General features: G+C 33.6%; 2 protein-coding genes across 3 annotated transcripts; one reads left to right on the top strand and one right to left on the bottom strand.

Moving 5' to 3' along the window:
* On the top strand, window positions 286-4,039 carry LOC104758034 (probable protein phosphatase 2C 12). 2 transcript variants are annotated; one of them, XM_010480839.2, is made up of 10 exons: window positions 286-477; window positions 989-1,271; window positions 1,459-1,630; window positions 1,793-1,946; window positions 2,045-2,108; window positions 2,414-2,521; window positions 2,649-2,774; window positions 2,856-3,091; window positions 3,209-3,411; window positions 3,529-4,039. In XM_010480839.2, exons 2-10 carry the CDS (start codon window positions 1,074-1,076, stop codon window positions 3,552-3,554), a joined length of 1,287 nt encoding a protein of 428 aa, XP_010479141.1. In that variant the 5' UTR covers window positions 286-477; window positions 989-1,073; the 3' UTR covers window positions 3,555-4,039. The 2 variants fall into 2 exon arrangements, with proteins under 2 accessions (XP_010479141.1, XP_010479140.1); XM_010480838.2 differs by having other exon boundaries at window positions 288-533.
* LOC104758033 (defensin-like protein 289) lies at window positions 8,296-8,772 on the bottom strand. Its single transcript, XM_010480837.1, has 2 exons — window positions 8,680-8,772; window positions 8,296-8,581 (listed from the first exon to the last, which is right to left on the bottom strand). The coding sequence occupies exons 1-2, from the start codon at window positions 8,729-8,731 to the stop codon at window positions 8,319-8,321; spliced, it is 315 nt and encodes a 104-aa protein (XP_010479139.1). The 5' UTR covers window positions 8,732-8,772; the 3' UTR covers window positions 8,296-8,318.

Genomic DNA, 10,134 nt, shown 5'->3' with positions numbered 1-10,134 from the left:
ATAGTCTACGTTTAATATTTGACCTATAATAATTATAAACCATAACACAAAATAGAGTAACATTTCAAGATCCAGGTCTTTTTAAGTACCAAATCTAAATGTGTACACGTATATATGGGTTGAATTTTGTGTGTTCATAAATCCGAGATTTAGGGGGTTAAGCCAGGTCGACCACGTGAAGAGCTGAAAACGACAGCGTTTCAATTAGCGCCGAATAAAAACACATACAGTGCTTATTGCTGCGAGAACGGCGGAAGATTTTTTCTTTTTCTTTCTTGATTAAAAACAAAAAAAACAAATAAAAAAAGAGACAGAGAAGAAAGAGACCTCACCTTCCTCTCTTTGCGCGTTTTCTCTAATCTCTCTCTTCTCTCTTCTCTCTCTTACGGCTGTTGAAACCATGGCATTTCTCACCATCGCCGGGATCCGTGATTCTCGATCGGAGGATGAATCGTCAGCTTCTTCGTCTCTCTTCGCGTAATCTTCATTCTCCATTCTCCAAATCGCCGCCTGATTGCAACAAAATCCAAATCGTAAACGCTTCTCTTTAATCTCCCCCCCCCGTTGTTGTTTCCTTCGCACGATGTGATCGTTACCGAGATTCTTAGATTCTTTTGAGTTTTATCGCTTCTTTCGTTGAAAAAATCTGCGTTTCTCATTTTCAGATCATTCGTTTGCGTTTGATTTTTTGTGTTCATCCTCGATTTTTTTACTGGATTCATCCGCGAAGGATCATTTCGAAGACGCATTCTGATTCTGTATTTAGTTTTTTTTTTTTCGTTTGAAGATCTAATTTGATGTTTTCGAGTTTTGATCCAGTAATGTGGATCGCAATTTTTTAGAAGCATCTGTTGAATCTGTAGGCTTTAGCATGGAATAACTTGGAAACCAAGTTTTAGATCGTTTCAGGAATTGTTTATCAGAGTTATACTGAATTCAAGAGATTGTGATTATTGAATTTTTTTTTTATTTTTTTTTTGTGTATCAGGTTTTTGTATGATGGTGAAGAACTAGAGGAAGTATTTTAGTCTCAGTTTCTGATTTTGTTTTTGTAAGCTTAGAGGGGGAAGACAATGTCAACAAAGGGAGAACATCATACAGTTCCGCTTTCTGTATTGCTAAAGCGTGAATCAGCTAATGAAAAGATAGACAATCCTGAACTTATACATGGCCAGGCTAACCAAAGCAAGAAGGGAGAGGATTTTACACTTGTTAAGACAGAGTGCCAACGGGTCATGGGAGATGGCGTTACTACCTTCTCAGTTTATGGGGTACATTTACTTTATCTTCTTTTCTTGGTACTCTTTGGACCTTACTATGTTTTGATTGATTGCACATCTGTTGAGGAATGAATGACACGCACATTGTGTGTAATGATGTGATTGACATGCCGTCGTAATCTACTTAATCCTTTGGTATGGATATTTGTAGTTGATACATTACATCGTATTATTGCAGCTTTTTGATGGACACAATGGTTCTGCAGCAGCTATCTACACTAAGGAGAACCTTCTGAACAATGTTTTAGCTGCAATACCCTCTGATCTTAACAGAGATGAGTGGGTTGCGGCACTTCCTAGGGCTTTGGTTGCAGGATTTGTGAAAACTGATAAAGATTTCCAGGAAAGAGGTATGAACTCTGTATTATTGTGTAACTAGATTGTTTTGGTTATCAACGAAAGCCCCTGTGATGTGATTGAAGTCTCCAAATGTGAACTTGTGGTGTCTTTATAGTCTTATATCATCCTGGTAAAGGCTGTGTTTGAGGTCTTGTTGTTTTCATGCATTTTAGCAAGGACGTCTGGAACGACAGTAACTTTTGTCATAGTAGAAGGATGGGTGGTGAGTGTTGCATCTGTTGGTGACTCTCGTTGCATACTTGAGCCTGCTGAGGGCGGTGTATATTATTTGTCTGCTGATCATCGTCTTGAAATAAACGAAGAAGAGTAAGTCAGTTTTGTTCTTGCTGTTCACCCAATTATTGATAAATCTTGATATTAGTTACAGTTATGACATCACAACATTTTGTTTTTTTTCTTATCAGGCGAGATCGAGTCACTGCAAGTGGTGGTGAAGTTGGTCGGTTAAATACTGGTGGTGGTACTGAGGTAATTTTATTAGATAATACTTGACTCTTTCCTCTGTGTGGATTCAGTCTTTTGTTATCGTTTACTCCTGATTCTAGTAACGTATAACTAAAAGGTAACTGAGTGCAAACTTCTAGGATGAGGTTTCAGGATTGGATCTTTTTGCCAGACTGTAGCATCTAGCATGAAAACTGTAATATACGTAGCTAATGAACCGTGAGCATCCAGGCTGTCAAATTATAGTAGCTTTGTAGAATGTAACACATAGGAAATATCTTTGTGCTGTCAAATTGAAGAATTCTAATAACTATATTTTATTGTTTTAGATTGGTCCTCTTAGATGTTGGCCTGGTGGTCTGTGTCTCTCAAGATCCATTGGAGATCTGGATGTTGGCGAATACATTGTTCCAGTTCCTTATGTCAAGCAAGTCAAGGTTCAAAACTCATTACTAAATCTAATCTAACTTTTATCTTTGTGCAGTTATAGCACTAGCTGACATTCTAAGTATTGAGTTTCTCCTGAGTCCTGACAGATATATCTATTTTATTTTGGTTATGTAGTTGTCTTCAGCTGGTGGTCGACTTATAATCTCAAGTGATGGTGTGTGGGATGCAATATCTGCAGAAGAGGCTCTTGATTGTTGCCGGGGTTTGCCACCTGAATCTTCCGCAGAGCATATTGTTAAGGTATACTATCTGCGTTGCTTTATTTCTTATATATTCTGTACTTCCCTTTATAGTACCTTGATGTTTCGTTATTTCACACAGGAAGCTGTGGGGAAAAAAGGTCTTCGCGATGATACAACCTGTATTGTTGTTGATATATTGCCACTAGAAAAACCGGCTGCTTCGGTGCCACCTCCGAAAAAGCAAGGGAAAGGAATGCTAAAGTCCATGTTCAAAAGAAAAACATCTGACTCCTCTTCTAATATTGAGAAAGAGTATGCAGAACCTGATGAAGTTGAAGAACTGTTTGAAGAGGGCTCTGCCATGCTTTCAGAAAGGTGTGATTCTCTGAATGTATTTGCGCGTATAGTATGAAATAGAAAATTTTCATATTTGATAACTTCATTTCCATAGACTAATCTTCTTTAACTCTACTTTTTTGCTGTTTATTGCAGATTAGATACAAAGTACCCGCTTTGCAATATGTTTAAGTTGTTCATGTGTGCTGTGTGTCAAGTAGAAGTGAAACCTGGAGAAGGTGTCTCAATCCATGCAGGATCGGATAATTGCCGTAAGCTTCGTCCGTGGGATGGTCCATTCCTCTGCGCAAGTTGCCAAGATAAGAAAGACGCAATGGAAGGAAAAAGATCATCGGGAGGTACCTACCACTTAGATTTACGTCTTGATTCCCTCCCAATATATTGCAATCGACTAAGAATTTGGCTGTGGATTTTTTTTTCGAAAGCTAATTATAACCTTTTTGGGATATATGCAGATAGACATAGTAGTGAGAGCGACTAGCCAGCAATCTACAATTTATTGGCAAAGCAACTAACAAAACAGTAATTGTGAGTATATTGGAGCGGTTCGAGGAATCATCTGGTCGTAATTTGTCACCCAGAGATATAAGTTCCTTGATCAACCACCACCATTCTTACCATTCTCCAGCAGACTCCAAAAGCTGTTTATTTTTATTCTTTGATATGGCTCCCACTTCACGACAACTTGGGTTCAATGTAATTCAGACATCAAACTTGTTTCAAAGTAGAGGTAATTCATAAGTTCTTTCCATTTTTTCTTTCTTTCTTCATTTGTGATCACTCTGTGCTTTTTGTCTTTCAAAATGAGTAGAACTAACTATGAGAGACGGTAGCTTTATTACTTCTGTTGAAAATGTTGAGTCGTTTAGGGAGGGGTAAAGAAAGATATGCGAGTCTGTGTGCAATTATTTCAATGTATAAACCAAAGAAAATATTCTGGAAAGAAGCAAATCATTTTTCATGTAACTTCAATTATATCTTTCTTTGTCTTCTTCGCTCATACTTTTTTTATATAATTATATGCCTTTCGTCCGAGTTATGACTTTGAAAATCATAGACGGAGAACCATTTACATTTGTTTTTACCATCTACAAACATATTGAAAACTGCTAAATGGGTAAACTAATTCTTTTTTTTCTCCCTGTTGTTTAGACTTAGTGCCTAAATGTGGAAGACATGACATCGTTCGTGTTCTAAAGAAAAATAAGAAACCTCGAATACGTTGGTAAGCGAAAGAAAAATTATTGGGTTCACCCCTAGGGATGAACAACTCTCATTCACCCCTCTTAATTAATCAATCAGAATACAATAATATGACATATCATATCATATTTAAATTAAAAAATTAAAATTAAAATTAAAAAAAATAAAACAAATTAAAGAAACAAATTATGTAGATCTTTTATTAAGGAAATTATGTCGGTTTGGTTTTATAAAAGAAAATTAGAGTTTAAATATATGTTGGTTTGAGTTTATAAAAGAATGGTTAGGATTTAGATTTTATAACTAAACAAAATTATATGTCGGTTTGGGTTTATAAAAGAGTGGTTAGGGTTTAGATTTTACAATTAAACAAAATTATATGTCGGTTTGGGTTTATAAAATAATGGTTAGGGTTTAGATTTTTCAATTAAATAAAATTATATGTCGGTTTGGTTTATAAAAGAGTGGTTAGGATTTAGATTTTACAATTAAATAAAATTATATGTCAGTTTGAGTTTATAAAAGAGTGTTTAGGGTTTAGATTTTACAATTAAACGAAATTATATATCGGTTTGGGTTTACAAAAAAGTGTTTAGGTTTAGATTTTATAATTAAACAAAATTATATGTCAGTTTGAGTTTATAAAAAATGGTTGAGTTTAGAAGTGATAATTAAAAATTGTAATATAATATTAAAATTAACAATTTTAAAAATTGATTGATCTACGGAAGTTGTTTTTTTAATTATAATTTGTTTTCTTAATTTAAAGGGGGTGAATAAGAAGGGTGAACCCAAAAATTGTCCGTCTATTATTAGCTTATTAGTATACTTGGTGTAAATCTAAATCTCTAGTATTATATATATATATATATGTGTTATATTATATGGAATAGAGAATAATAGAGAGAGCGATTCCCTAAAATCAGTTTTTTTTCTAACATAATAGAGTAAATTAAAGTATTGGCCGTTGTTATTTCTTTATGTTAAGAAAAATATACTGTAGCTTACAAATTGCATTTCGCTAAAGGAAACTCATAACATAAAATGATGGAAAAACGTACTCCCTTCATTTTGTTTTAATACTCCCTCTGTTATTAATTAATTCATTTTTAAACTTTCAATATATATTAAGAAAACACATTAAAAGTTTTTTATAAATGCATTATCTTTGTGATTTATATTTTTCTACAACTTAATAGGTCGTAGTGATTTTTTCTTTAGATTTACAATTCATCATTAATAACTATTAAAAAATGCATGGAGAAATTAAAAAATACATATTTTTGAAACAACTTTTTTAGAAAATGGATTAACAAGAAATAAATGGAATATATGATTTAAATATATAAGACGATCTCACACATTATATTACCGTTTGTACTAAATAATATTCCCTCTATTTTACAAAGAGTGTTGATATGTTTATATTTTGTCTCTCCTTAGCATGTATGTATCATGCATTTAGTTAGGATAACTCATTATTTTGCATTATTGTTAGTCTCTTTTGCATAGAATGCATACTTAGGTAGTTATGCATGAATTCTGCATTGCATTGTGCATTTTGGAGTATTTTAGGTATTTAGGAGCTGTCTAGACTGTTGAAACCGAATGAACCCTTAGCACCACTCCCAAGATTCAAGTCATGCAACTCCAGGCATGCGACTCCAGGATTCAAGTTATGCGACTCCAAACATGCGACTCGACCGACGACTCTAGGACTCATTTTATGCGACTCCAGGCATGCGACTCCAGGATTCAAGTCATGCGACTCTAGACATGCGACTCGACCGACACTTCCGGGAGAGACGACATGGGACTCGACCAAGCACGCCTGGAATGGATGTCATCCCACTCGACCCATCACGTCTGGAATGGATGTCATCCCACTCTACCCACCATGCCTGGAAGAGATGACATTCGACTCGACCGACCACGCTAGACATGCGACTAGAACGACCCGTCTCGTACACTTCAGAAGATTCCTGAAGCACCTCTCTATCTTGTCGTTTTATGTTTTAGGGCTTTCCATGTTTTGCTATAAATACTCTTTTAAGTCTTCACCCAAGAGATCGGTTTTTTACCTTAAGGTTTATCTACAGCCACCTTAAACGTTTTCTGATTTTGTAATCCATATATATATCTTTAAATTTTTGAGTTTTTGCATTTGATTTCTTTTACAAAGTTGTTCATCTCATTTTTGTCTATCTGATTATGCTTGATTTAATGTTTTTGGGGTTTGTATTCTTGGTGATGATGATTTCTAGATCTGAGTAGTGTAAGATTTCTTGAGGATGGGATAGATTAGGTGGAGAATCTTAGTATATAGGGTGTTTAAGCTTATATTTGTGTGTTTTCCTTCTGGACTAGAGTTAGAAATGCTAGTTTCTCTCTGATGAATTTGAACTAGGTCTTAGACATTTCCACACCCAAAAAGTGTTTGATGAATCTGACTAACTAGTGCCATAGACTTACATGTCTAGCCTAAGAGATTAGTTGTCTAGGATGTTTGTTGACGTGAATGAACTGGTTCGTCATGCCTGCTTGGCCATGTTTCTCTAGCGAGAGGTAGGTTTAGAAGTGTTTGAGTCTGAGTAGCTTCTGCCATGAGATTGGATTAGCTAAGTCGTGATGTTCATTATTTATGGATAGTTTGCTTGTGGCATGTTAAACACTCTGTAGACTAGGAGACTCCGACGACATCAATTACTCACATCCTTAGGACTTCTATCTTTCTAATTGTTATTGCATGCATGAGACCGTTTCAGTTCTTATTGTTCAGTTCATGCTTAGACTTGTTTCTACTTTTACTTATTCATGTTCGCTTCTTGTCATGCATGTTCGTTTCTAGTTTTGTAGTTCATTTCTGTTTTGCATTCTGATCATTCTAGGATTGTTAGATATAAATCCACTCATTGAATTGGCTTAACTTGTGATTGCTTGATTGCATATCATCCCATTTTGATTGACACCTTAAGTACTACAACTACATAAGGTTAATTAAACCTACTAGGACAGACATACAAAAAACCTATTATCAAGTGTCATTCTACATTTTCAATGCATATTTTACACTAAAAATTCCTTATTTTACCCTTAATCTAGAACTAAAATAACTCATTAACCACTTATTAAATAAGTGTATATATATAAATTTTTTATTGTGTTTCTTAATTTGTGTGAATGTGTCAAAACGACATTTTTGTGAAACAGAGGAAATATCATTTTTTCGTTGGTTGAGTGTATATAAAAATATAAAGATAAAACATAAGTGAGCTTATCTTTGGTTGAGTGTATATAATGCAGATTATGGGAGCTTCCAAGTTTCGGCATAGCATTTCTCCACTTCATGCTGAAGTGGAAGGCTTTGTTTGGGCTATGCAACGTATGATAGGTCATGTCTACATGGATGTGGCTTTCTACGTAGACTGTTCAGATTTGGTGAATATGGTGTATTTCCTATCTGACTAGCTAGCCTTTTCAGCTTATCTCGAGGACATCAAGTTGGACATAGAAGAATATTAAAGCTTCTCTTTGTCCCTAATCTCTAGGAATGCAAATGTGCTTGCAGATCAATTGGCACGACAAGTTCGTACTCAAACGCATGTTGTTACTTATGTAAAGATTCTCCACCCTCCAATTGGCTCTTTTGAGGTAATCTTATATTTCGTTGTTAAAAAAATTAATATTTTAGATATATTATTATATTTTGGGTATTGCAGGTACCCATTCAGCTCTTGGTTCCGGTTCAGGTTCGATATTAGTTTTCGAGTTTAGTAATTGGATACGTTATTTCATCGGCTTTGTGTTCTGTTCAATTCTCTTCTGTTTTTTGGGTCGGTTCCGGTCGGGTTTTAAATGATAATTGAGTAATGACTAGTAGAATTTCATATTTAAATGATAATTGAGTAATGTTTTCTCAAATAAGGATACAAGTACATTCTCCAGTGACGCCAGCATGATAATAATCCCTAGGACATTGATGCTTAGCTCGACAATCACTATCCTTCTTGCATAGCTTATTGGTCGCCTCAATCTCGAATTTTCAGAGCGGACACTGGCACTCTCCGTGAGTCCTTATACATTTCGCATTTTCATCGGAACATCGCACCACACACTCGTTTGTTGTCAGACATGATGCATCATTGAAGTGTACTCCAAAGATATTTACTTTTAGGAGCGGACAATGGCACTCCCCGTGACTTATACATTTTGCATCTTCATCGGAACATCGCACCACACACTCTTTTGTTGTCTTGCATGATGCATCATTGGTTTGTACTCCAAAGATATTCACCAACAATGTACCTATTAATTGCAAACACATACCATATTTAATATTTTATTCGGTTTTATAGATCGACTAATCAAAAGTTCAGAGATATATATATTATATATAAGCTAACATGAGAGACAGAGAACAAAAATGATGATCATTGTTGTTCTTGATGCCGCCATGTTTTTGCGTTAACGTTTTTGATATGAGGATGTGTTTATAGTTTAGAGTTTATAAAAATGTTTTGATATCTTCACATGGTGGTCTGATGCTTAAATATTATGACTTTGATTGGTAACTTGCATAATCGCCTATAATGGCGTTTTGTAATGCGATTATGCAAGTTTTTAATCATTCATGATTTTTTACTAAAATTTTAGAAAACGTAAAAACTTAAACTTGCGTTTTTGCTTAACAAAATACACATAAATATTGATTTAGTAAATAAATGAGTTTTATCAGTTTTTTTGCCTCAACCATTTTTTTAACCTTTTCCCCATATTAAACTATCAACTACTTGAATTAAACTGTTGGGAAATTAATGCCAACACAATTGAAATCCTTTGCATGTCAACGACAAGAATAATTAACTACAGTAGTAAGCAACCAAAAATTTAACAATTTACCTACCAATTGGCTCGTTTGAGCTGATTCTTTTTGTTGACAAAAAAAAAAAGCAACCAAAAATTTATTGCATGTTAACAGCATCAAGTTACTAATAAATATATCAATTTCTAATAATATTTAAAATGTTTCATTTCTATGATAATATGTGATATTTTTTATAATGTGTAAAGAAACATTTAAAATACATATAAATATATATATAAAAAATTAGTAATCTTAATCCCCTATATATTAATAGAGAAGCACTCTCACATTGAGGTGTCGCGCTCACAGAGCTCCTGTACATTTTTTTAATTAATGCCCTTACTTCTCATTGTTATTTATATAAATATGCCACTGAAATATTATGAGCCAATACTAGATTTTAACCCGAGGTACACCGCGTGATTATATATTTTTGTATATTTATATAACTTACTAAAAAACATTATGTTGGATCAAATATATGATTTAAGCTTTTTTACAATAATATTGAGATATTTGTAATTTTGTTTTCTTTATCTATTTAAAAATTATTATTTTCATTTGAAATTTAATTAATCAAAATTCTATTATTTTGGAATTTAATCAATCAAAATTAGTTGTTGTGAAAGTAAACATCTGTTAATATATATAATATTTTGTAGTTAGTATAAAATGATTTAAATTTTATTCACCAATTTGAAATTAGTTAGTTTTGTCTATGAGTATGATGGAGCGTGTTAGTGTTGGTTTTTAACTCCTTTCATATAAAATTAAGTTTTAAAATATTTTGTTTGTTTTTGTAGACCAACTCGCAAAAATATATAAGTGTACTAATATTAACCTAATTTTTATCACATACTTATGATTATTTTTAGTATAGGTTTGGACCCGTGGATAATAAAAAATTAGTTATTAAAAAAAATAGTTAGTTTTGTATCTGAGTATAATATAGCGGGTTAGTGTTGGTTTTTAACTCCTTTCATAGAAAATTAAG

The sequence above is a fragment of the Camelina sativa genome, chromosome 17, assembly GCF_000633955.1.
Source record: "Camelina sativa cultivar DH55 chromosome 17, Cs, whole genome shotgun sequence".
Taxonomy (NCBI): Eukaryota; Viridiplantae; Streptophyta; class Magnoliopsida; order Brassicales; family Brassicaceae; genus Camelina; species Camelina sativa.
The sequence above is the reverse complement of the archived record's forward strand: the minus strand, read 5'-3'. Positions and strand labels throughout refer to the sequence as shown.

Excerpts from the sequence above, each read along its gene's own strand:
- LOC104758034 (XM_010480839.2), top strand. The coding sequence starts at position 1,074 with ATGTCAACAAAGGGAGAACATCATACAGTTCCGCTTTCTGTATTGCTA. Across the intron at positions 2,775-2,855 it reads CCGCAGAGCATATTGTTAAG|GAAGCTGTGGGGAAAAAAGG; the intron begins GTATACTATCTG and ends TATTTCACACAG. Across the intron at positions 3,412-3,528 it reads AGGAAAAAGATCATCGGGAG|ATAGACATAGTAGTGAGAGC; the intron begins GTACCTACCACT and ends GGATATATGCAG.
- LOC104758033 (XM_010480837.1), bottom strand. The coding sequence starts at position 8,731 with ATGGCGGCATCAAGAACAACAATGATCATCATTTTTGTTCTCTGTCTC. Across the intron at positions 8,582-8,679 it reads TTTTGTTCTCTGTCTCTCAT|GTACATTGTTGGTGAATATC; the intron begins GTTAGCTTATAT and ends TGCAATTAATAG.